Genomic DNA, 27,437 nt, shown 5'->3' with positions numbered 1-27,437 from the left:
AGAGGGACTTGTGCCAAGCAAGTGTTTATTGGGACCAAGTACGACCTAAAACTAGCTCATAAACGAGGCCTCCTTCTCCCACCCCTTGGCAGCTCTGCCCTCTTTGGCAACTGGGGAAAGCCTCTGCAACGTGTGGTATGCTGGGAACCTCCTGCAAGAACTCTCTCTGTAATCTCAGGCATCTATCTTTAGGAGATCCTGCTGCATGAGGAGTTGAGGATGATTGCTGAGGGTTTATCCTCTACAGGAAAAAAAGGTGAGGCTGTTTCTGACTGTGTTAGCTTGCACACAAGGTGAAATTCCAGCACAGGCAAGGTCATCTGCAGTTCTTGCACGCTCGCTAGTTGAGATAAGCTCTGCAAGAGAGCTAAGTGATGAGCAGTGAGCTGCTCTGGCTACTCAGGGCTGTTACTGACTGTGAGTGAATGCAGGACTGGAAACCTCCCCTCTCCCTATTTTTTCTGAGGCAACGCTCACCTTTAGCAGGGTACTGTGGCTGGCATAGAGGCTGGAGAAGGTAAAGCCAAGCCACTTTAAATAACTCCTGAAAATAACCAGCCTAGTATTTTTACATCTCTCTTCTGCCTCCACTGTCTGCCCACTGATGTTTAAAGCAAATTATCTCACAATACAAAAAAAAAAAAGTAAAGCAGTTTGTGAGCACCTATTTTTTTCTGATATAAATTTCTTCCTGACTCTTATGAAGGAGGAGTGATAGAAGTAGTTACCTGATATTTTTCAGACTGGTCTTATGGATGGGTTTTTTTTTCCTTTTCCCTTTTTGGGTTTTACTTATCTGGAAATTTTCCCTGTTTAATAATCATCATGTGTGTTATTCACCTTTCTGCAGCTCTGGTCATTCCCACGTTCCTGTTCCTTGTGGTTCATTCTTAAGCAGCTACTAAGTTTTCTTTGAAGTCATTTCCTCTCACTGAATTCAAATCTTTCCTGGTCTTTTCAGATAAGGGATTTAAGTGATAGAGAGATATGTGCTCACTGTAGCAGATGTGCTATGGGAGAAAACAGGTCCAGTTTTAAGATGTATCTGGACTCAAAGTGCATCACATAATTCCTATGAATTTTCTAGGTTTGCAAAATGTAGTTCATCTCACACTGCAGTTTGAAAATAAGATACGAGAAAATAGCTACCCTTTTTTATTCTGGAGTGAACCAAATGTTCTTGTTTTAACACTTGTGCTCTAGCTCACTTTTCAGGGTATCAGGACTTTCCTAGTATCTCGAGAAGAGATATTAGGAAAAAATTTTTTACAATGAGGTTGGTAGAACACTGGCACAGGTTGCCCAGAGAGGTGGCAGATGCCCCATCTCTGGAAACATTCAAGGTCAGGTTGGACAGGGCTCTGAGCAACCTGATCTGGTTGGAGATGTCCCTGCTCCTTGCAGGGGAGTTGGACTAGATGACCTTTAAAGGTCCCTTCCAACCCAAACTATTCTATGATTCTGTGACTTGGCCAGCCCTGAGCTTCACAGTTCCTATTCACTTCTAATCCTTAGCTCTGAAACTGTTCATCCTTCACCCTTGCAGTGAGACACATTCTTTTAAAAGTTTGTCCTGCTTAGACAACAGAGATTTCGCTGTCTTTCTCTATCTTGGCCATTATGATACTTCTTTTTGCTGTTGTTGACACCTTGTGCCAGCTTGGCCTAGTCCCCCCACTGGGCTAAATTTCCTTCCATGCACTGCGTGCCTTTCCTTTGCTGCCAGTTGACCTTTAGCTCCATCCAGTGGGATACCAGCTATACATGCCTTGTGTCCCACAGCTGCTGGACTGCTGTGTTCCAAGGAGGATGCATGAGACCCTGGTATCAAATGCTCTTTGGTGATGGGTTAGCTTGTTTCCTGGTTAACAGTGACTTTGGGAACTTGCTTAATCCTGGTTTTGGTTTAGCTGAAAGTACTCAAGATGTTCTAGCTGTTGCTTCTAATACAACCTACACAGATATTTTTCCTGAGTCAGACTTTCAAACTCATAGTGATGGGAAAGCAGGCAAAAGGAAGTGTCTGAAATTGTGTTCAAGCACTTCCATGTGTTTACCACCCTGATTTAGGGCACAGTGCTGAGTGGAGCATGAATAGATCTTGCAGTGTGCCTTTTGCTTGATTTTCATGATCACAGGAATACTGGGGGTGGGGGCAGTTTGATATTCTCTTTTCTTATGGCTGAGTCATTGCTAGACTCTGTGGCACAAATAATACAAAAATACTCTTTCTCATACAGCAGTAGTAATTGGCTATGGCTAACAGCAATTACAGAGGTCAACAAACATAGTTTTCTCTCCCACTTTGTGTGCCAGTTGCCATGGTAAGCAGGAAGCACAACCCAGGCATTTTCCTTAAGGGAAACTGAAGTCATGAAGGAGGTAGGAAAGGGAGTCAAGCCCTGAATTCAGCTGCTGAGTAGGGGGAAAAAAAAAAAAGTATTTAATTTAACCTAACGATTCATCTGTTTTTTTAGGGAGAACAAAGAGCAGGCCAAATTGCAGGTATGCCTACTGAGGCTATAACCACAATAACTTTTTTTTTTCCCCCAGGGTAGAATAATGGATAGATACTAATAATACTCACTTCCACCCTATAACTCAGAATTTGGATCAATGAGAGCACTCCAAGAATCCAGAGAACTTTTTTAAGTTTTTGCTTGTCCTTTACAAATCAACAGAAGTGCATACACAATGCACCAAAGGCTTCGTAATAACTTCTCTTGTTCCAGCTTGGCTTCCCCTCTACAAGCACTGGGATTCCAAAGTATTTCTCTACTCTGCTCTACGTTGCTCTACATTATCACAGGCAAGGCAGAATTGTGCAGAAAATGTGCTAAATGGGGGGATGTGGTTGTGCATCACTGAAACTTCAGCCTGGAAGAACTAAAAATGGTAAGAAAAAAAAGATGAAGTTTTAAAGCATTTCAGATAATGCTAATTCTACAGAAGTCTCCAAGCTCTCACTTCATTTTCAGAGCAGTAGCCCTCATAACCTCTAATCAGAAAAATGTGTTATGGGGCTCTAACCTTCATCCCCATAGCCAAAACCCAGACAAACACAGGTTAGTGCCCTGGCCACTCACACAACAAAAGAAGGGCTCAAACTCCATGTCAGAGAAAGACAAAAGCATTTGCACTGCATTCATAAACCAAATCCAGGGAAAATAAAATGTTTCAAAATATCACTAGGGCACAGGTCTGTTTTTATAAAAACTCCAGTTTAATCTCATGGCTGAGACCTGGCAAAACATCTTCTTTTTGTTGTTGTTGTTTTTTGTTTGGTTGGTGGGTTTTTTTTAAGTAATAAGGCACAAAGGCAGGCAAGTCCACACAGAGAACAAAGCTTAACAAAAATACAATCCGTCAGAGCTAGCAGGAGAAATAATCACAAACCAGGGCCAGTGGGATGGGTACAGTCCTTTTCACAGTGTCTGATTTCCAGCCCTTGCCTTGACCTGGCAGCAAATAGCATTTCACAGGGGACAAGTGCCTGCAAGAACAAGATCTAAGGTCTGGGCTGCTGCACTGAGCCCTCAGGAAGCACTTGCCTCCTGCCATTCTTCCTTCCCAGGGCTATTAAATTCCTGCTCCATCTCCAGTTGAACGCAGTGGCAAGATTTCCATTCCTTCCTTGGAGCAGAATTATTTATTACCAAGATTTTACATTGCTTAGGAGCAGGCAAAAGTGAAACCAAATTGGGATCAACTGCAGCTTCTCCCCACCCCCAGGAGATATTTTTTTTTTTTTTTATAGATGGAGAGAAGCAAAAGGGACAACTGCAAAAAGCAGGCATGCCTGAAAGTTAATATATGCACCACTAGATTGTTTGCATTTTCAAGGACTGGGGAGAAGCTTGTGGGGGAAAGCTAAATCGGTGCTTGCACTCTGGTCTGCCCTGATCTCATCCCTCCTCTCCCAGGATATAATCTGGCTCAGGAAGGCGGATTCAGGCCTTCTGCCCACCACAGATTAGCCAGAACTCATTAACTTCTCCTCTGTGGGCAAAAAGCCAGTTGATCTCTCACCCTCAGTTGCAGCGTTAAACAGTTCCATACATTAGCCCAAGTTTCACAGATGTGCAGGATTCTATTTAGGCAATTCCTTCATTTTAATTACATTTTCTTTTTAATATATTTATATAGAATGTTCTTTTATATATATATATATAAATTTAACACAATATTCACCACTACAGGCATTTCAGAATTCATAAAGAAAGGAAAAAAATACTTTGATTGCACCATTTGGACTCTGGATGAGGGAGAACATTGCAGGGCTTTATGGAAGCTCTATAATACAGACCTAAATTCCTCTGAAGCGCTAAAGGTGAAAAAATAAGTGCTTCAGTCTTTCTGAAGTGATAGCATGGGATGGACAGCTCAGAAGAATGTGGTTTATAAGGTAAAATACAATTGTAATTTCTGTTTATCCTCCCAGGAATAAGGCAGCTCCCCCATGAGCTAACAATATCCGTGTCACTCCTTTCCATCAGAGGATTCCCATCTTTGCCAGCCCAACCATTTCACTCTGAGCTACACTTAACAGAATCTGCACAAACCCTCTGACTACATGGGAAGAATAAGCGAAATTTAGTCACTTGTCTCCCATTGGTAAAAGTCCACAAGCAACACATGCTGGAGATACCATATAATGACTGAGACTGGAGCCATCTGCAAACTTGGGAATGGTCTCTACACACTTCACAATCTCAGGAGAATTGAAACGCACTGCAGGGTCCCTGAAATGATACTTGCAGAGCTGCAAATGATGTGACAGTCTGTATAGGAAAGTCCTTTCCATAGTGCCAATAGCTCTCCTGCACACAAAACTTCAAATTCTGGGCCAGACCCATCTCCCATAAATCTGATCTATCCCTCTCTGCAATGCTTCACAGAAAACAAAACAAAACAAAACAAAACAAAACAAATCCCAAAACAGGTAAAAAAAACCAAAATCCCTTCTTAAAATCTCTAGTGTTGCAGGGTTGTGCTGAAGGGCAGGAGTTTGGTACCCACAATATACCACTGCAAAACCCTGAGCTTCAGAAGAGCTTCCAGTCTCAGGTGCAACCTGCTACTGCAGAGTGGCAAAAGACAACCTAAGGGCTCTGAAGCAAAGATGAGATTGGGTTTGACCCTGAAGCTGACCTCTGGAATGGCTTAGTGAAGCAGGATCTCAGGAAGCTCCAACCACACAGTCAGCACCAGTCAATGGGAGATGGCTTCCGTCTTCTGTCTCTGTCCAACAATCAAGCTCTGGTCCTTGAAGCTGACTGCAACTATGAATATCAACATGGATCTATCATAAAACATTAAAAACTCTGCAGAAGTCTGAGTCTGGAGTTGGGAATGGTGACAGCTGTGCAATGGTGCACCTTGCAACTAAAGCAAGTACTCTCAGCTCTGAAGCATGTAGGGCTTTATCTCAGCCCTCTTGATGCAAGCCCACTTGTGAACATAAAGCTATAGTGATGTCCCTGCATTAAGCACGCTTGGCTCTTGAAAGTCTGATACATCAACTGAAAGGTAGAGATTAAATCGTAGATAGAGATGGGATCAAGCTACAAAACAGAAGTGTCATTACAGAATCTCTTCTTAATTAAAATCTAGGACCTGGATCTGAGTTCAAATTCTGAAACACTCTTAAATTAAAAGTATAGTCTGTATACAGATTTTAGTTGAGGGTGATCTTTAATATTAAGTAAAGACTTCTAATAACTTTTTCTTGCAGGAGTTTCACCACTTATGCCAAAAGTGCTATTACTTAACTGGAACACTGTTAAGAGTTGAGACAGTGTATTATATACAAATTGCCAGACCTCATTTCTTGTTCATAGATCAGCTTATACGAGAATAAGGAGGGGGGGGGGTAGGGAAAGAATGGTTTTAAGGTGCCAAGGTTTCATCACATTTTCTTTTTCTTTTGATACATTACTTCATGAGCTTTGCTGACTCTGTTCCAGATGCCTTGGCAGTCAAAACTTCTAGGAACTGAGAGAATATAAATCCCTGCCCAAAGTAAACTATTTTGTTGATGCCAAAAAAAAAAACCTGGGCATCATTTCCACAACGTTTACTTTCTCTAATGCCTTACTACAATGCCTCATATCGCACCTTCCCAAGTCATTTGCCATTAACCCAGCCGTGGGGGTTAAAAGCTTTCCCATGAGGCAGTAAAAAAGGAATTTGGGTGCCATGTAAATGCAGCACAGAGCTGTGCTAACTATGAGGAACATGGAGGGCTGACAATCCCCTAGTTTTAATGGGAGGCTGCACAGGCACCTTATGATGACAATTGTCATGAAGCTGCATATTCTGGACCTGCCATCCACGGCTTGCCCAGGTAAAGCACAGACATCTATGAGAGGACATGGACCCAAACAAGAACTCCAGGCTCTTGACTGGTGTAGTATTCTCCCTCAACAAAACTGACAGCACGGACTTAGGTCTCTGCTCTGTTCCCTCTTATATGGCGTTATGCACAAACAAGGAGTACAGTGGGGAGGATTAAAGACTGCAACTGCTGACAAGGAAAAGCCCTCTTGTTTTTTCATGCTCTTTCAGATAGGGTGGGTGAAAATCCTGCTGAAGACATAATCCTTGCATTTGTGCACCCAGAACTTCTCAGAAGTACTCTGGCATCTCTCTCCTTTAGCAATCAAAGAGTGCAGAGAAAGCACCGTACAAGGTCTGGGCCCTCCAGTCACAGTGACACTAATTAAGTGATACAATCAGTACAGACCAGGAGCTCATGTGTTTAGTTTCCTAACAATGTGAAAATGCCAGTACTTCAGAAAAAAAGCCCTAAACATACATCCATTGGGAAATTCCGACTGACACTCATTGTGGCGGCTATAGCACTTCCTACCAGATGCTCAGTTACTGCTTACACTCTAGCCCATAATACCCATCCGAGGGCCCACAGACTCAGACATCTCCACGAATGACAGCCCCTGCAAACACCATTACAGGGAGGATCTCAGTGCTGGCAGCAACACCTGTGTTCCCTTCTCCTTCATAGCTACTAGTGACACTTAAACTGCAGAGACAGCATGAGCTGTACCTGACTTTGCAACCGCCCACGGTCACACACCAGGCAATGGATGAGCCTGCGGTAAACGTAGAGTTACAGGCTTTATAAAGGAAGCTTTAATTCTATCCCTGTGGCAGCTGTTGCTTATAAGAACGTGTATTTGCCTGTAACAATAATAGCCCTTCAGGACAGGGTTTAATTCACTTCAAATCCCCTTCTCAGGACACTGTTCAAGATCTGTTCTGCAGTCTCACAAATCATCCTCTTTACCATGCACTTAATCAATCTGAAAGCACTGAGGGCCAGGGAGGTGACAACCAGCCGTGCTCTCCCAGAAACAGTGTGAAATCACAAGGAGAGGTGGTTTAAAGGAAGAAGAAGCACCTGGGCACATGCCACACAGTGGCAATGAAAGACCAAGGGTCAAAGATATGTCAGTCACGGTGCAACAGAGCAATAGCCCAAGGACATGCAGATTAGAGGATCCTCTTGCTTTTCTCTGCTGTCGGCAGTGTGGAGCATAGCTGGAGATACTTGCAGAGGTGTCATCTGGCTTTAAGCAATGATGAAAATAGTTGATACTGGCCTTTGTTATAACTGTATCTTTGCTTTCATTAATACCAGCCTGACAGCCAGCTGCACACTCACTCCCCAGCCACACAGATCTTGTCTGCCCAAGAAAGGTGTGGCTGAGCACAACAAAACTCATGACTAGAACGTGGAAGATTAAAAGAACAACTAGGCGTTTCCTTTCCAGCTACTTTCATCCCAGCCCTTGCACATGCTGGAAAGGGCACAACTTGGATGCAAGGAGAGAGCTGGAGGCAGCACCTTCAGGTTGATGTTTGTCACTGGAACATCTTGGGGTGTTTCACACCCTGTACGACTTGCTCATGCCAGCTTCACCTTCCTCTTCAGCTATCCCTGGCCTCCTGCACTGTTTATTTACACTGTCTAAATCAGACAACAGAGATGGATAGGCATGGTCCTTCACTGGTGGCTGGGAAACAATGGAAGGAGGTCCCAAACATGTGGACTTACCTCCTCAGCAGATGTTATGCCCCTGCACCCTGGTCTGCAGTGCTTTGGAGCAGTGTTTCCTCCCAGCCCTATTTTCTAATTATACTGATATTTATTTTTCCTTTTTTTTTCCATAGGGAGGATGAGATTTTCACAGGGCTTGTTAGACAATAAGTACGAGGAAATGCAAGTTCCCTGGGACTGGCTTACAAAAAAAAAGCAGACAGTGAGGGACTAGGCAGGAGTGAGAAAGCGAAGGAAAAGCAAGACAAAAAGTCTATGACCCTCCATAGCAAAATGCTTTGCAGGAAACGGTAAAGGATTCAGGTCCATTTTGAAAAAAAAAAATAGTTATAACAACAGCAAAATGGCAACAGAGTTGGTCTTGGACACTCCCATCCCATCCACCAGGGAAAAGGAATAAAAGAAGCAGTTGCTATTCGATCTGCCTCCCACTTCGTCCATCCAGAATCACAGAGCGCCTCTGGGGCTGGTAAAAGCAGCTGGTAGAGGTCTCCAGTCTCTGGCCATTCTTGGGGATGGTCATTTTGTTCCGCAGCGTCACCCCCTCAGGAGTTGTCTGCGAAGTCTCAGACAGATCGCCACAAATGGGGCTTGAAGCGGTGGTCTGAGTGGGGCTCCTTATGGGTGATAACAACACCCTAGAGTCTGCTGAGGAGGAGGGGTGGTCCATAATGGGGAAAGGGGGACTGAAGAGAATCAAACTCTGAGGCCTCCCGGGCCTAGATCTGTAGGAAGGCTTGGAGAACCCTGATGGCCTCTCCATCTTTGAGGATTGTGGGTTGTCTCCAGCTGTCTCCCCCTCAGAGGTGCGCTTTCGGCGCAGAACAGGGGCATCCAGAGCAGGGTAAGGACTGGACTGAGAGGGCTCCAGTGAAGAGCCAAGGCTGCTGTGCCAAGGACAGGCTGAGTCCTTTTGAGCTGGGTCACTGTTTTCTTTCTCTGCTTTGGCTTTCTTCTCTGTCAGCGGGCTCTTGGGGGCCTCCAGGTGGCTCCATGGCACCCATTGAGTCTGCCTGACGGCCTGCTTGGCTTCTGCTTCCTTCTTCTCAGCTGGCAGAGCAGTGTTCTGAGCCTGCAAGGGCTGCGGGATCTGGGTGTACTGAATCTTGGGCGGTATCACGGGCACCGCTCTAGCCTGGCACATCTTAATCATGAAGGAGGTCCTGACCGCCGACACACTGACAGGGGCAGAGTTACGACGGCCAGTGGTGGCATGGGCCACAGCCAGGTAATCCAAGTCCAGATCCATGTGGGCATTGAAATGAGACCCCCAGGGAATGCCTTTACTGGCAGCAGGGCAGGCAGTCAGCAGGGATGGGACAGAATCACTGGTTTTTACTTCCTTTTGCCCGCATAGCAGGTTCCCAGGGGCAGAGGGCATGGATAGGCTCTCAAATGTGAAGAAATCTGGGGCTGGAAGGAGTGAATCCAAGTTGAGGGATGATGGCCTAGTCTTTACTTTGCGAGGTGTTTCTTCACCTTTATTACTCAGCTGTGACTCAGTGGCAGAGCACAATGCTTTGGTAACAGTCTCTCTTCCCAGGACAGTGTCCTGAGACATGGATAACTCCTCCTTTGTGTTCTTCACCTGTGAAGAATTGCCTGGGCTATTTTGGTATGGTAAAGACAGCTCAAGCTTTGAGCTCCAAGGGTTTTCTTTGGTTACATCCACTTTCTTTTCTTCTGACTCTGAAACGGAGATTCTGGAGGGTCCTTCTTTCTCAGCTGGTGCTTCCTGCCTGCTGAGAGGGTACCTCAGATCCTCAGGTTTCAAGGGTTCTTTTGAAGGCCTTGTGCCATTCTCATCTTGCTTAGCTTTGCCCAAACTAGAAAAAGAGATGGGTTGTGTTTTGGGTAGCTCACAAGTCACTGGCACAATGTCACTGCATGGTGGCTGCTGGTCAGTGGCGTCTATGAAGGAGAATGGGATAGTCCACAGACTCATCACCGTGTCTTTACTGTCCAGGGAGAGGCTGCGACTGAATCGTGGTCTAAGAGAAAGGCCTGTCTCTGCTTTCTGGTTCTGTGGCTGAAACTCCTGTATGATCTTCTCCTGAATGTCCTTAAAGGTGGGGGAATGGAGTGGGCTTGTAACCCACTGGTGATCCTCCCATGGCTCCACAAGTTCTAAGCTCTGCACATTATCTGTCCAGGTATCCTCATCATCCTGGTCACCAGCATCATGGGTTCTACTAACAGCATTGCCCTCCTTCAGCTCCTGGATTCCAGCTCCACTCAGCGCCTTGGAGGAGAATGTGTCCCTTTCATAAGCAGTCACTATCTCAGGCTTCTCCCTCTGAGACTGGACTCTGGTAAGTCCATCCTTTTCCCTCTGCAGCTGACAAGTGTTATCTTTTTCTCTCCCTGACTCTGAACATGCTCCTTTGGAACAAGAAAATTCATCACTTGGGGCAACCTCATTAAATTCTGTCTGACTATGAAGTTTCCAGTCCAGGGGAGGAGTAAGACATTCACTCCTGCTGTCCACCACTGGGTGGTGGTTCTTTGGAGCAGCTGTGCCAGTCAGAAGAGTACTCAGTTTGGGTAGGGCTGAAGCATAGCTCTGCTGTGCAACCACATCAGACTGGCAGTTGTGGAGACTGTCTTGTCGTTCCATGCCAGTGGCACTAAATAAAGGCACCTGAGTTTTTGTCGGTGGTGTTCTGCTGGCAGATTTCTGCTCAGACAGTGTTGGACTGTTCCCTGGGCTAGAGGAAGAATGATCTGTTTGTACTGAAGAAGAGGATTCAGAAATTGGGCCTGTCTTGGGAACAGGCAAAAGCAAGAGCTCCTCTTCAGGTTCAATAATTTTCAGTTCCTGTTGTATCTCTGGCCACAGCGGTTCTAGAAGGGCATTCGCAGGGTCCTCCTCAGTCTGAAAAACAGAAGAAATGCCATGACCTGTTGGCTCACAACTTACCAGTAAATACCCCTCCATTTTTCTCAAGCAGTCCTCTTAGAATAGAGAGGCTCCTGGATGAACACACTCATGGGTATAGAAACACAGACATGCATACTGCTACCAGTTCAAGGAAGAAAATACATCTATAAACAAGTGGATTTATGGAGGAGATGGTCCAAGGTGCAGCCAAAACGAGGCCTGGACAGATGTACTGAAAGAGTGAGGTGAATGAGTAGCTGAAATGTCTCAGCCTGTTTCTCAGCTCTTCCCATTCAGGCTTGCTTGGCTTTGCCAGAGGGTCTGCATTCCCAAATTGCACCTAAACCAGAATGAATAATCTATTCAAGAAGCTATGCCAACAGATCTTTAAGTAGCTGTCCAGAGGTGAGTATCACTGTAAGAAACTTGGTGAAAAAGCTCTGCTAGAGATACAGAGGAGGCAAAAATAACAATAAAAAAAAATATTGTGTAGAGAATGGAAGAAAAAAGGACTGTTCGTGCAGTCCAGGACAAAAGGGACAGAAAAAATAGAAGGGGAACTCAGAGACCATGGGTCAAAATGCTCAGACATCTGGACAGTTCCACATCTGGAGAGTCTCAGAGCAGATAGATTGTACTGATTGCAATCGTATAGTTACAGGAAAAGAAGACCACAAGGGGACAGTAGGTAGTTGTATAAAGGTAAATCGCCACATGGTGATGTGGACATAAGTGAAATCAGTACATGGTCAGTTCTTGACCCTGCTTAGCCTAGGTCGTAGACTGAGTTTTTGTGACTACGAACACACAGTAAAACTTTATACAACCTCCCAGTCACCATCATGACATCATTCTTCATCTTTTTTGTCATGCCTTCTTCCTTACCACATCTCTTAAGCGTGACCCTTCTTCTGTCTTAGCCGTCTCAATCTCCTGCTGGCCACAGCTGCCTTCCGAGGAGACATCCTTAGTCTTGAGCTGCCCTTGTTCTGCCTTGTCTGCAGGGAGCAGCCCCGTGTGAACCTCTGAGGCCGGTGTTTCTTCCAAGGTGGGACTCTGCTCTGAGGACTGCCGGGAGCTGCTGGTGCTGCTTGTGCAGCTGCTTTGCCCACATAACGTCTCCTGATTTCCTGCTGCTGGCTGTGGAGTTTCTAAGGACTCAGGTTTCCTGGCTACCGTCAGCTCCTCAGAGTGAGAGCCTGGATCAGAAACACAAATGAATGATGAACTACTTGTGACTGAAAACATGTGACCTGAGACAAAGCCATGCTGTTTCAACCCAATGCCAACTAATAAAGCTAAAAAGCTCCCTCTGGGCACAACTGGATGTTGCTGGGAGGCCACTCACCTCCCTGGTCTCATTGCTGCAACAAGCACCAACTCCATCTGCTACTGCCAACACCCACCCTGCTACAGATTGGTCACTTTTGTGCCACAAGAGCAGGCTGCAGCAACCTCCATGCCACTGAGCTGCAGGACCTGACAGAGGCTCTGCATCCCCCTCCTTAACACACTTTTACCTCTGGATGCTTCCACTGGTAGGGTGGGCCCTGGCTGTTCCTCCTTGTGTTCCGGCACCTGCTCTGTCCTCGTGTGGGTCCCTGCTTCCAGCGCAGAGGGGCTCGTGCTCTCGACCACCAGGGAAGACAGCTCCTCCAGGCTGGAGAGGGAAAGCTTCTCCTTGGGAGGCACACGGCACGGGGTGCTGTTGGTGCTGATGACCGCCGATACCCGCAGCGGGACAGAGACAGCAAAGGGCTCTGAGATGTTCAGGGCTTTCCTCTGGTGACGAGGGGATGCCTCCAAAGGAAAGAGGCTGCTTGGGAAGCCTGACTTGGTGGCTGTTTCAGAGGTGTAGAACATGCGGCCACCTTTGGGGGAAGTCTGCTCATTTTCAGCATCCTCTGCTGCCCGGAAGACCTTCAGCTGCTCAGGAGGTGACTTTGCCTGTGGTGTCCGGGGAGGACCCTTATCCCCACTCAGCTCTGAGCTTCCTTTGGCCCCCACGGCAGATCCTTCCCGCTCCCACTCATTCTCCTTGCTGAGGTCATATGAGCTGCCTGTGCCTCCTGTCCGTATCTTCATCACCGGAACAAAAAACCCTCCAGTAGTCACAGTGCGTTTGAATCTGCTCTTTTCATCCTCCCCTAAGAGGTGAGAAGAAGGGAGGGAGTCAGTGGGAGAAACAAAGCATCAGCAAACAACCTCCTCTGTGAGAAGCCCTCCACAGTCCCTCTAGGGATGAGTCTTGCCCTGGTAACACCCACATTTCCCCAGAGAGATGGGGACAGCAGGTATGGAAGACCTTTCAGGCTCCAGCCCTGGGGCCTCCTTCAAATTGGGCAGGCAGGGCTGGGTGGGGTTCCCTCCAATGGAAATCACCTAAGACTTTTATTAGAGGCCCCCCTCAGTCAGATACAGCCAAGTCAGCCAGCATACATTGCCCATGAAGATCACAGCTCCGGGCTTTGTTGGATTATTGCAAGCACTTTTCACTGCTTTATACTTTTCCTTATAAATGGGAACTTTGTGCCCAGAATAACCAAGATTGAAATCAAAGCAATCCCACTGCTAATAAAGATGCAGCTTGTCACAGTGGTGACTCTCAGGTGAACAAACATAAAAGACACAGAAAAATGTTAAAAGTACATGCACACAAAGGTGGGGGCACATATCAGCAGCCATGGCACAAGGATACAAAGATACACAATACTGCGAGATAGGCAAAGAAACAGCCCACCGCATCCATGCAGGCACTGGGGAAAACTGAGAATGCAGAGGTGCACTTCTTCGCCCTTATGGTACAGGTTATTGATGTCTCACCTTCCACTGGCAGGGAACAGAGAGAGTCCATGCTCTTTGCCGGCCGAATAGTTGCTTTTTCTGTGGAAAATGAGTTTTAGAAACAGGCTTCAGACCCTGCAGCTTTGCAGGTTTCAGCCCATAAAGACCAAAGGCTACATACAGATGGGCATGCCAGGCAAACATCAAAGTTATTTTCCATTTCCAAGCATTCCCCCCTGTGTCCACACCACATGGCTTATTACCCACAACACTTGTCCACACAGCTGGGGATCTGCTAGCACTAACAACAGCTTTGCACCTGCCAGACATGTGGAGAGCTATACTTAACGCAGCCAGTCAACACCATCTCCACTGTGAAGTGGTTAAGCATCCCCAAAGCTGTTATGCGCCACTGCCCTCTGCCATCAAGTCACGCTATTGGTTGCAGGGACTTTTTAGTTAAACTGACATAAATGCCTTCCCACCTTTCATTCCTAATAGCAAATGTTAGGTTATTTTTATGTGGAGCTCCCAGCTCTTTTGCTGGCATGACTATACCCTGCCTCCAGCAAGCCCTCCGGGAAATCTATGAGGGCAGTAAGAAACTTATTTTCCTTGTCATCCTTGCTGGACTAGCTTGTTCAGAAAAAAAGCTTCCATTTGTCACCAAACACTCTACAGATGTGTTCCTGAGAGGTTTTGGAAGTGTGTAGCTGTTACCGCTCTGAAAAGGGGAGATGGGGAGGAATGTAGCTGGCAAGGAAGACAAGTTAGTCTCTGGTAGCCCAAAAAGGGTCCGTGGAGCTCTGGAAAATGTCCGGGAGCAAAATTTGCTGTTTACAATATTTCATAAAGTAGGTAAAGCAGAAAGTGAGCAGGCTTGTTGGACCTCATTTGTTTATATAACTAAGGCTTCTGGGACCTACATGAGCATAGGAGAAACTCCAGCTACTTTTTGCATTTATGTGGAGTCCTGGCTACTTTTTATGTTCATATGGTATGATGTCTTGAGCACTGGCTCCACTTTTCTGGAGGAACGGAATTTAAGCTGTGGAGCTCGCGTTTCATGTGACTTGCAACTTGTGCACATGGACACAAACTGTGTTAAAGGATGTGCTGAGTTTCAACAGCAGGTTCATCTGTTTCCTCACATTAGGCTGTAAGCAGAGAGCACACAAAAATACAACATGGCAGCTCCTCAAAAGCACTACTTCAGTGCCTAAATCTCTGCACACGGTTGTGCGTTTGTGTTTCCTGGTAGTGAAAATGTCCAGCCTCCTGTTACTCAGTAATGTGCTTGGAGCAAGACTCGGCCCCTACAATCACTGGGCTCCAGTCATTGTTGGTCATCCTTGGGTGAGCACTATTTTGGGTCAGAGTATTCCTTATCAAAGTGAGAAGGCGACCCCATGATCAAAATAGGATGGAGAGCTATTTTGAGGTCTGCTACGGGCACCCTATGCGAGGCCATCTGTACATCCAAAACACAGGGGAAGGCAGGGGTCCAAAAAGAGCTGGATCCAGCATTGGGCTTCACACTCACTTCTGATCCAAATACAGACTCTCTTATACATGGTGGTAGGCAATGTTGCCAACATTAACTATTTTATTTTAAGTCTTGCAATGTTTGGTACTACTGCTCCAAACACCAGCTCCTGGAGTCATGAGATTGTCTAAAAAAAATATCTTCATCTTCTTTTTAAAAAGTAAATCTCTTGTCTTGGAGGTACTAAAAAAAATCCAGGACTTATACCCAAAGCACTTCTTTATAAACTCAGGGAAAAAAAAAAAAAAAAGGTATACTTTATTTTTAAAATTGTGATTACTTTTAAGTCAACTTCTTGATTTTTAGAACTTGAGTCATCTTTTCTGAACACTGGCAATTGGCACTGCCATGAGATTTTCTAGGAAGCAGAGTGTTTAAGAGATTGCAGCTCAGGAGAAAAGAGCTTGGGATTACAGCCAGGAGAAAAGACAACTTCTCTCTTGTAAATTCTGCAAAAGTAATAGCTTCTCCCAAAGTGCTGAGAGCCAGGAGTCACAGGAACTCCTAGTGTCTTGTTTTTCACACTGAACACAGGTGGTTCCTTAATGCCCTTTAGTGGAAGGACAGCTCGGAAGGACAGCCATTCACCCAGTGCCATGTAAGGAACATTAGGAGCCAGAGGCTGGCTGGGCTGGAAGAGTGGAATAATCCAAACCTACATAGCATTTCCTAGTCCCTAAGCTTGACAGCTGGGCAACGGGAGCCTGTTTATCACATACCAAAATGGAATACTTACTGTAGCTGTCTGGCATATCCTCCTGAAAGGGAGCTTCTCGCCATCACATCAAAATTAGATGTCGATGAAACCAGGCAACAAACACAACGCTATCAGACTACCTCAAGTCTAATGGTGTTAGTGTCACATGGATACAGGATGCCCCAATGCTATTGATATCTCAGGAGAAAGATGCAGAGAGAAATACTTAGCTGAAAAGTGTGTTCTTACCAGAAAGCTTCTGTGCCCTTACGAAGACACTCCCATTTCGACTCAGTTTAGACTTTGATTCTGAGCCAGAGCGGCCCAAGTTAAATATCGACTTCCATTTCTTGGACTTGGTAGATAATTTTCTCCTGGAAGGAAAAAGGGCTCAGGAGGTTACCAAAACCTAGAGACTTTTGTCTTTTTAATATCCCACAAAAGCCTCTGAGCTTTCTCCCATCAACACTGTCTCTCTTTTCTTCTCACATATCTTTTAATTCTAAGGCATGCAAGGCATAGCTACACAAACAACTCTTGCTTTTCTGTAAGAGATTTATATGTATTGCTGATTTAACTGGGTTATGGATGGAAAGACACCTAAGTCGATTCTTCAGAGAGTTGGATGTGGCATCATGCTACAGCAACTGTGGTTGACTAAGCAGTCAACCATGGTTGTCTCCAGGAAGGAGACGTTTCTGAGGCTAGAACTATCTCACAATATAGTATAGGAAAAAATTGTCTTTTTAACAGACTTTAATGACAAAATGCAAGGTAAATTACAGAGAACTGATCTAACTGGTACTATTGCTTGCTGCACAAAGCTATCCTTTAAAGTTGACATGTCTTATAGCTTTTACGAACTTGCAAAAATAAAAAGATCCCTTAATACAAACTAGCTATTAATGCTTCTTAGGTCAACATTAATTTAATCATAGGTGTTACATGATCATATGCAAGCATAATGTACTAACCAAAAAGGAGGAGGCTTAAGGGAATTAAATCAATTTCCTGTAACTGTCAGAGGAAGTGAGATACCAACTCACAGTATCTCTTTGGAAACCCCAGCTTTAAACAGAAAGAAGCTGCTACGCCTGAAGCCAGTTTTCTTCTGTGTGTATTACTGCATGAAGCTCTGTTTCAGTTCCTTCACATATTCATTCTGACTCCTCCTTCAACCTCCCTTCTTTCGGAGAAAGAACCCTCTTATCTCCCTCTTTCTCCATAATGGGCAGTTTTGCTTTTCTTTCAGATCAGTACTCAGAAGAGCACAAATGAGTCCTACAGACTGAATTAATGTCTTGGGAATAAGACTGTTCTCGTCAAGTGAGAAAGTGAGAAAGGAAAAGAGGGGCAATACACCCCTTTGTCTTAAGCTGGTTATCCTCTTGCCAGTATCCCGTTAGATGGCTCCTTTTTGCTTTAATATATCAAGTCCAAAGAAATATCTTTGTTCCGGTGCCTTATGGGTCAGTAGATTAACGAGCCTCTGGCTGCAGAGGCTATAATCTTTCAGAACCAGGCAGTAGAGTGGCCATATATTAACAGATAGATGGACCAAGAGATAAATACTTATGCTGGGCAGCAGTGCCAGCAACTACAGCAATCTCAGCCAAAACAGGACTCTTCTCCTGGCATACACATAGGTGCTATAGGTGCCACTATGTAAATATTTTTCCATGCTAGGAGTGAAAATTCACCATACTGCTTGGCTGTGAGTGCAGAGGAACCCGGAGAGCGATGAAGCTGAGCAGGTCTATGCCACCAGGTGCGCCGTGGACCAGCCTCCAGCAGGTGGAACTCGTAGGAGAGCTGTGTCCAGACCTGTTCCTCGTTCAGCCTATGTTTAGCCAAATCCTGAGCTGACACAAGGATGCAAAGACAATGAATCCTTCCTGCAGGAAGCCTGTGAGGTTCTGCCCCAATGGAGGGATGAGAACTAGTGGAGCTGTGAACCCAGCAACTGCAATGCTTCTCAGGAACAGCTGTGCCTCTTCTGAGAAGGGCACAGATTTTTCTCTCTATGGTGGCTGTAGATTTATGCATGCAGGTGTGGGAGTATCATGCTAACAAAAGTCTAATTCCCAGTCATGCTGGGGAACCTGCATTTTTTTTTTTTTTTTTTTTTGGTCTGCACTTTACACTCCTCTTGGCACTTACTTGCTGTCGGGGAGGTCAACAACTGTGTGGAAGAGAGACCCAGTAACAGGGACAATTTCAGGCAAGCTGTTCTCTCTCCTCTCTTTCCGAGCAGGGTGGGAAGCAGACAGACTCCGTGCCTGCGCTTCTTCCAGGCTCACCAGTTTCATTGGCAGAGAGGCTGAGGGGAGGGTCAGGCTTTTCACAACTGTTGCACTTTCTGAAAAGTAAGAAAATACATTCCAGCGTGGGGTGAGGAGAGACAAGAGCAAAAGCTTCATGTGTCTATTTGACTGGAACATCTCTTACGAGGAGGGAAAGGAGCGGCACGTGCAGGGAGAGAGGCTTTTTGTCAGATAAATCTTCCACCTCCCCAGCAACTTTATCCATCTGAGTGCATTCCCAGCAGGGGCCACACTCGCCAGCCAAAGACTGCATTGCACAGACTTGCTGCATCTGCTGTAGACGTTTTCGTGTGAAAGAAGCATCTATGAAATCCATCAGGATTCACACATTCCCTTTTCTCCTCCCTCCTTTCTTCCCTCCCCAGATTTTGGAGCAGTTCAGTCCCTGATCCAAACCTGGTGCCTAATTCTTTCTCTCACTTCCACATCTTCCTCCTTGTTGTGTTCCAGGAAGGGAGTCTGTTCTAAGCATTACTTTAAATTCCTAAGGCACTGCAGGGCTCTGGAAAGCAGTGTGACCAACAGCCCCAGGAACTGAAGGTCTCTGTTTACATGGGCAGTGGCAAAGCCAGCCTCCCATATGCCACTCCAATAAAGCCCTCTCCTAAACAGACCACCTCAAGGTGCATGAAAGAAGCACAGGCTGTGGAGTCCACTCAGTACTTGGCCCTACTGCTGAAGCAGGGTGCAAGCTACTGCCTGCACAGTGGGACTGGGTGAAGGGGCACTTTCCCACTAAGAAATCAACTGTGACTAACAGCATGTTCCTCTCTTGATTCAGTGGTGTTCAGCACTTACCAAACTTGGGCCAGTTTTGGGCCAGTGAACTGCAGTACAACCAGAAGCCTTGGAATGTACTAGCCAGTGGTTTTCTACAATGCTTAAGGCCATACAGGAGCAGTTCCTCACTCTGTGCCTTCTGCCAGGTCACAAATAAGGGCATAGGAACGGCACCCACACCAGCAGTGCAGGGGTGTTGCAGGTCGAGCAGGGCACCGCACTGGAAACACAGGCTTCAGGGACAGGCTTAGCAGAGAATGTCACATGCTAAGGGAAAGGTGGATGGATGAGCTGACATAGGGCTGGAAAGCAGAAAGGTGGTTAGACCCTCTCTTCTGAAGGTATTACGAGTCTTGCCAGTGTGCAAAACAGAAAGATGCATATTTCTGAAATTATGTGAGGTCACTGTGGATCCAAGCCCTACCACTTCCCAGACTTAAAAGCATTTTGACAACAAGCCTCTCACCAAATAACAAAATCAGTGCCTCTGAAAACTGTTGATGTCCTAGGAAAAAAAATAAATCTCTTTTATAAAATGTCCGCAGGTACAAGACGTAAGTTTTTAGACCACAAGCTTAAGTTTTATCCTGGAAGTGTGGCCTCTGACTTGAGTGGATGTGGTGGCTGCAGGGCAGGAATCATCAGTATGAGGAATTATAACTGGGGGGGCCTTAGAGAAGAACTGAGACTGTGGCTGACAGGCTTAGAGAGAAAGTTTAGACTGGGATTGAGAAGCAATCAGGTGGAAAGGGTTAAGCAGGGGCGAGATCAGGCAAAGATGAGCCATAGGGCAATCTGGGAGCACACTGAAGGAGGCTAGCAATTCAAAAAGAAAATGTTGGAGATAGGGATGAAGATGACAAGACAAATGAGGGATTGGGCTCAAGGTGTCTTTAGGGGAGTTTGCGAGGATGGGTTGATGTGCTTGAAATATTAGTTGAAGGGGACACAGAGCTGGAATACATGGCAAGTGACACATGGAATGATTTGGGGAGGTTGTTACCCATGTTCTCTGCAGAGCTGGCTTTTCTGTTGTTGTTGAAGATCTGATCCACGTGATTCAGGATGAACTCAATCACCAACTGCTGCACTCGCACCTCCAGGAAAGCTGCGTCCCCATTGCAGCCAACTGCCTCGATCTCCTTTGACCTACATAAGGAAAGAGGTATGCTAGTAGTCAGCATTGCCACACATAGCCCCTGGGAAGGAAAGACCAGCTTTCTTCCTGCAAGACTTGGAACAAAGATATTTTCTCAATTTTTGCTGCACCTCTTGCTCTCCTTCCCTCACAGGACCTCATGCTCTCTCTGCCTTCTCACTCTCTTAAAAATTGTTTTCCCTGTTTTCTCTGCCACTTCTGTTATTTTCTTTCCTACGTGTGTTATTTCCCTACTTAGCTTTTACATTCTTCAGCAGTAGATAAAACTGTGACTCTCAAACTCCATTCTTCTCCCTCTTTGCTCCTCTTTTAGCTATTTCAAAGTTGGGTTTGAAAGACAACACAAGAGCCTTCAAACACTGCATCCAGATCCCTACTCAATGCTTCAATCATCTCTCAGTGAAATCCCTTAGAACCGTGCTCAGGTTTTCCCCACGCCAATTTTTTTTCTAATACTTTGCCGTGTGCCACAGTAGTCTCTTCTCTGCCCCCCTGCACTCCCACATTCTCACTCTCGGGCTCAGCAAAGAAACATTCCTTATCTTGACATGTCAAAGTGTTGCTGAAGAAATTATCTCTGGGCAATGGATCCTTTGTAAAGTTAATGACTGGTGTGTTAGATAATAGCTGGGGCATTGCCAAGAGGATAACCGTGTAAGGAGACTGCAGTTGCATTGCTTGCTCCTTTCTTTTCCTCCCTGGGACTTGCACTTAGGAAAGATTGCAAAAGGAAACAGGCTTCAGGCTTTTTGACAAGGACAGATGCTAGAACGAAAATGTCTCAGTAGTAAAGGTATACTTTGTGATATTCAACAGAGTCAACATTTGATTCATTTTCAGAACCAGCTCTCCCTGTTTTGTGACTGAAAAGAGTGAGATACCTCTTTAGAGAATCCTTTTCAGGCCTGTACCTCTCTAGCCAATATCATAGAACCATAGAATAGTTGGGTTAGAAGGGACCTTTAAAGGTCATCCCCGCTCCCGCCCAGCTGCAGTCCTGGACTCTCCCTGCACAGTTCATTCTTCTCAATATGGGATAGGATGAACGGGGGAACAGAATTGCAACAAGACACAAAATACTTTTTGTTGTTGTTTTTTTTTCTTGTTCTACTTAGCTCTACAACATATGGGTTAAACTTCTGCCTGCCTCTTATCCAGGCATCTTCCCAGCAGAGTGCTAGGCATAGCAAACATGACAAATGAGCTGGTGATCTTGAGATCTGACACTAGCTGCCATCTTAAGCCCACCAAGCTCATCTCACTTTTGCTCAAGTAGATCTGGGCACGGGCCTGTAGTATTACTGCCCTGTTGCCCTCTTTTCCAAGCCTTTCTGTCTCTCACTGCCCCACTGCAGAAGCACTGGCAGTGTCAGAAATGTCATTTCCGTTCCACAGTGATGAGCTAACTCCTCATTTTTAAATCAATGTGCTCAGCTCGCAAATAACAGCTTTTTTTTTTTTGTAAGAAAAACTCAAAACCACAAGCTTCCTTGGATGCTGCCAGTAAAACCTCAGATTATTCAACCTGGAAGAATTTTTTTCTCCTTTTAAAAGCTGTTTGCTCTGCTCTACTGTTCCCTTTAGTTGTTCTGCTTTTCTCTGTCTTTGCCATTCCCTCAGGGGACATGTGTCCAGGATCAGGTGCTGGCGCTCCCCTCAGAGCACAGCATGGTGCTCTGGATGAGAGGACTCTCTACTGTACCTGAGGAGATTGGGAGCCCACACCAAGGCCAGGTTTCTGGTGTGCATGTTGGTCATGTTGCTGAAGGAGGCCAGGTGAGTCAGGTGCTTGATCAGGTATTCCAGCGTTCTGCAGTAGTTTCACATGAAGAAAGAAAAATGTGTCAAGTGACCAATGTCTGCCCACCAGGACAGCAAGGCTCAGACCCAGACCTAGCCTCAGAGTTGTCCCCTCCTCAAGGAAGGCAGTATCTGCAATGGCACAATAGGTCCCGTAGGACAGAATATTTACAGTACCAGCATTCACACGGGATGGCAGTGAACACTTGAACAACTATGCTCTGGGGTGATCAAGGATGGGGCACAAACCAAATAATACATAGCCTGATGGGTGCAAAGAAGATGGCAGACAAATAGGAAAGGGAGTGGGATGCTGCAAAGGCTAAGGGTTTAGCTCTTTCTCAAGCACCTCCAGCAGATCATCTTCTCCTCACCATACCCAGGACGCTGGCCAAGGGTGCCACAGGGGTCGTACCCAGGGAAGGAGGGTGATAGACTGCAGCAGGGAGAGCTTGTTCAATCTCTAATAACAGTTTGTTCAATGATATTTAAATGCCAGATAAAATGTTGTCAGATTTGGAAATCGTGAGTCAGCTTTTGGAAACTGACTTCTGGAAATTAACCCTAGCGCTGTTTCAGGTGATATTCCCTGATGGCGAGGGTCACCACACTGTTCCCCAGCACCTTAGTGGACACATTCTCACCTGTAATGCGACGGTGGGAGTTCCTGGATGACATTTTGAATTCGTGCCAACTGCTCGTCCTCGGGGAAGCGTGATACTGCTTCCTGTGGAGACATAAGGAAAGAGTTCACCCTGGCAATGGACTCAGGGGAGAAGGAAGAGGGATAAGCAGGGTCACATGAGACAGCCTGTCGCAGAGGGAATGCTCTCTTGTTACCTTACAGAGCTATTGGTAGGAGTTCCTTTGTGTCCCCAGTGCAGCAGAGATTTGCTGCACTGTTATTTCATGTCTTGGTACATCCTTCCCACACATTGGAACATGGTGGCCAGTGTTTTGGGGACAGGGGCTGAGATCTTCAGTTAGGACTTATGTTTCTTTTCTTTTACTTTGTTCTTTTTCATTTTTTTTAACTTGGGCAGTGATGAGTGGAATAGAAAGAGAGGGAAAGTAAGAAGTGAAAATAATGGAAAAAATGAAAAATAGTGACCTCCTCTTCCCTGAAACTGTGTTAAAAATAAAGCAGATCTTTCAAGACCTGTGTTATGAAAACAACTTGGATATACATGTTCCATATTCTTCAAAATAAGCAATATTTTGGCTGTCATATGAAGATAGCTATAGGGGTTGTTTATGTGAGTTTGTACCTTTTATGATGGGAGAAGCCTTAGCAAAATCACTATCCAGGTAGATTAATAAATTCTTATACTCAGAGTTAGACTAGGTTAGACAGAACCAAGGTTATACATCTTTGTCTTGAGCAAGTCAGTGTGGACCAAGAGCTTAGAGAGCCACAATAACCTTTAGTCTGCATTCTTAGGAGTTTACTGCATTGGTATTCATCTGTTCAGCTATTCTCTTTCAATGTTTGTGCTGAGGGAGGACTAACCACCGTCGAGTTCAAACAATGCATGACTGTCTGGGAACCTCCTGCCTACCCTACTGCCACTGCAGTTTGGAGAGAGATCAAAGAAAGATGCTGGGACCCACGCTGCCAGCAGAAGCTTTGCCTACAGACAGACATCATCACTGCTAGGAAAGGAAAGGAAGGAAATAACCCATCCCAAACCACCCGTTGCTTAAACATTATGAACCTGAAATTACCAGCCACAACTAGAGAAGCATCTTCTTGTAGGAGTCACTACAACATCCACACTGATGATGCTGTCACTGTTCTTTTCCCAGCAGACCACTTCTCATATACAACCACTAGCAAACCAAACATTGCCAGTTTCAAGGCCAGAGATGAATATGAATGATGTTTTATACCCTGGGAATGATGTTTTATACTGGGAAGTAAAATCTATGCCCTCTAGTTTGAACTTCACGCTGGTATGATGGCAAAGAAAAACAAGTGAGCTCACTATTTTGGTGTACATGAGATGTAGATGCACTTGTTTTGCCCAAATTAAAGGTAGATTAACTACTTCTAGTACTTTTTACTCATAACTACAGCTCCTTTTTTTTTGTTTTTTTTTTTTGTTTTTTTTAAAGGCCTATCACCATTATCCCATAAATCCTAAGTATAAGAACTCTTGTGATCTTCATACAAGGTTTCCAGCTGAATGGCATCGCCCAAAGATGGAGACAGAAAGAAATATGAACTTAAACTGGTGAGTCTAAAACATTGTTTTTCAACTAGTTTGTATACAGTATTTTCTCCCTCAGTGCTGATTTTCATTCCTGTATTTAACTTCTAGATCTCAAAGACCTAATGCTTAGACAGCAAGTGAATACCAGCTTCTCTGAGGTCATGACCCTTCAAACCTCCAGGTCACATTTCTGACCTGTACGTGTTGTGCCTTTGAAATCTGAGGCTCCCTCCAAAACTCAGGACTACAGTAGCAGAATACAGAATTCAAGGAAGAACCCATAACTCCATTTATTACATGTTTGTTAATCATGGTATGAATTTATGTCATTTAGAATTTTTTTTTACTCCACCAGTGATTCTGGCAGTGCACAATTCATAAGCCCTGGTTAACAAGTGGAATAGTCTCTGGAGAGAGAATGTAGGCTTGGTCTCCTACAGCTGATTTGCTCTGAAGGAGTACTTGGTTCCTCTATATCCAGGCTAGAACAAGCCAAGTAGAGTCAACTTATCTAACCTGTGAAACAAGCATCCATCACTAGAATACAAGATGGCAAGCTAGAGAGCATGAGAAGGTATCGTTTTGCAAAAGTTGATAGCCAGTGAGGTCAAGACTAGGATGTTACATCTCTGAACTTGACAAACTGATGACCAAAAGGCTGAGCCCTCCCTAGCCATTAAGAATTTTACTTTCCTTAGCCACAAATGACTGAATCACTCTAGTGACTCAAAGTGGAGCCTATCCCATCTCAGAGACAGCTCCAACTGAGTCAGGCTGGGATTAGCACTCATCCTTTACTCCTACTAACGCTCTTCTGCTGAGGCACAGCTGCCACCACTCCCTGTTCAGACGCCCCATACACACACTTCTAGCGGTTTTTCTGCTCCTTGGGGAATTGGTCTTTTTTCCTTTCTTTCCTCCTGGTATCTGACTGTGCTTCCTGTCAGCTGAGTTACCCATTATAAATCTCTACTGAGTAGACTTACATGAATAATGGATTTTGTGGCTCAGCGGACAAACTAAAAAGTCGGAGATTAAAAAAAATCCCTTTAGGTCAATCCAAAGTGATAACATTTTGGGCAACTGGCACAAGATTTTAAAAAACAATCATTCGAGGTTGAACAAAGCATCACACTCAACCATAAATGAAAGAAATGCTCATTTAAATTTGGAGTTGTTTAACCCTTTTCTGAAAGACCTTTTATTTAAGAGTTATATGTGTTGATTTAATGTTGAAACATTTCCTTTAGAAAGTATTTGTAAAAGAAACATTTAGACAGTTAAAGAAATGTTTTACCTTTTGTTTTTGAATAAAACTATTTACCAAATGTATCTACTGAAAATCTGCAAGTCATCATCCCAAAACTGCACTTTTCAGCAAACATTCTTTCCTTAAAAAAGTTTCCATCTAAATCTTCATGTTTCCTTTAGAGCACTTTTCTTTCATAAATCAGTAGTGATAGCCAGAAAGACACCAGCCAAATAGCTTCAACAAGAATGAGACTCATCAGTTACTGTGAATGGTTGAATAATACCCTGTATTTTCAAGATCCTATTCATCCTGACTGTCTCTAGTTTGGAGATCCTATCCTATATCCTCAGGATCCCTATATCCTAAGGATACAGGTCAACTTTTCAAATCTGCTTAGAATTTTGACTGAAGTTTTGACTATATATCACCTTAAAACACAGACTAATCTTATTTAAAATTTGGTATCAAAACAGTAAGACACCTAACACTATTGCATATCTGACAGGTAGCACAGCGAGCCAATTCCCACTGCATGCTCCCCAGCTCAGTTGCAATCTCTAACAGCTAACTGACTTCTTATAGCAGGTTGCTGCTTGGCTGGTCCTATCTGGCTTCGCCCTACAGCAAGCCCCCTTGCACGGAAGTGCCTGGCTCTTCCCATAGCAGGCAACAGGGAGACTTTGGAGAATGTCTTCTTCGTGTATGGAGCACATGGATCTCTCTCAGTCCCTCCTCTGCCATAGCAGCACCATGTAGAAATGCTTGATTCAGGAGAGGGGCAATGCAGACAGTAACACCTGAAGCTAAGGTGGCTTGCCACTTCCCATTTCATTCAGACGTGATTTTGCAAAACTTCCTCTCTGCGACATCTGACATTTTTGGCAGTGTCCCCTCCACCTCCCAGCAAATGGGAAAGAGTAGGGTGAGAGAAATTTTTAACAAAGGATGGATGTTTCTAACACTGAGAAATTAATCTTTCCCATGCCCCTACCCTAGTTGTTTTTAGAAGTTGGTGAATTATTTTAGCTGAAAATTCACACCTCTGACACGTAAGATTTCAGCCTGAATGACCGGATTTAAATTTGTTGGTGTCATAAACAACTGAAAGTGGATTTAGAGTAGTAAGAAGCAGGTAACCTTAAAAACAAGCACAGCTTGCTGCACCACCTTTTAATAAAATATTATCTGTCATCAAAATTAGCCAACTCTTTTAAAAATTCAGGTTTTTCTTCACCCCTGCAGTCTGCTCCTAGGCTCCAACTCTATCCATGTATAATCTGTGGTTGTTTTGCAGAACCCAGTAACTATTCTTTATTTTGTATTACAATCTCTTTAAACAAGGTTAGAGATTTCTGCTTGGCCAGCTGCCACTTTCCTCTGCCATCTGTATTTATGACAGGATCATGATGGACCTGATACGCCATAGCTGGCGTAACCTGTGTCATCATTTGCACTCTGACAAACTGTGAAAAATGCTACAGATGCAGAAAAGTTGGTGCTTTACACATGGGCTAAGCAATCAGTGTGTGCAGATGTCGGGGACTGACGGATCGACAGGGAGGAGGAAACTGCAATGCTTCTGATTATGATCAGAAGGCTCAGGTGACCCAGAAGACTCTCAGTGATGGACAGTAATGAGGAAAAGCAAGAGAATTAATAATTCTGGGAGGAGATGCACAGTGGGGAGAAAGAGTAACAGCAGGGAAGGAATGAGGTAAAAAAATGAGCAAGATGAAGGGGCGGAAATGGCAGAGAAACAGAGAAATAAACATGAAATGGGGGAAAGAAAGAAGGACAGGGACAGAGAGTCAGAGCAAGACAAGAAGGGAAGAGCACTGAGAAGTGTTTATACAGATAGATGCACCAGAAGCCAGGATATTGGAGTGAATCCCAAACAGCTGTCATGGAGGAACTTGCAGCA

The 27,437-nt window shown here is 44.9% G+C and overlaps 1 protein-coding gene across 1 annotated transcript in view; it reads right to left on the bottom strand.

Moving 5' to 3' along the window:
- Window positions 1-7,129: 7,129 nt before the first annotated feature.
- ARHGAP31 (Rho GTPase activating protein 31) overlaps window positions 7,130-27,437 on the bottom strand; it is a 60,215-nt gene continuing 39,907 nt past the window's right edge. Inside the window, exons 4-12 of the mRNA XM_010128116.2 lie at window positions 22,696-22,778; window positions 21,954-22,061; window positions 20,096-20,241; window positions 18,149-18,347; window positions 16,238-16,362; window positions 13,785-13,844; window positions 12,482-13,108; window positions 11,847-12,160; window positions 7,130-10,955 (exon numbers count right to left, since the gene is read on the bottom strand). Coding sequence (XP_010126418.2) covers window positions 8,493-10,955; window positions 11,847-12,160; window positions 12,482-13,108; window positions 13,785-13,844; window positions 16,238-16,362; window positions 18,149-18,347; window positions 20,096-20,241; window positions 21,954-22,061; window positions 22,696-22,778 — 4,125 coding nt within the window. The 3' untranslated portion in view covers window positions 7,130-8,492. The remainder of the gene's footprint in view (window positions 10,956-11,846; window positions 12,161-12,481; window positions 13,109-13,784; window positions 13,845-16,237; window positions 16,363-18,148; window positions 18,348-20,095; window positions 20,242-21,953; window positions 22,062-22,695; window positions 22,779-27,437) is intronic.

The sequence above is a fragment of the Chlamydotis macqueenii genome, chromosome 1 (assembly GCF_036417535.1).
Source record: "Chlamydotis macqueenii isolate bChlMac1 chromosome 1, bChlMac1.mat, whole genome shotgun sequence".
Classification (NCBI taxonomy): Eukaryota; Metazoa; Chordata; class Aves; order Otidiformes; family Otididae; genus Chlamydotis; species Chlamydotis macqueenii.
The sequence above is the reverse complement of the archived record's forward strand: the minus strand, read 5'-3'. Positions and strand labels throughout refer to the sequence as shown.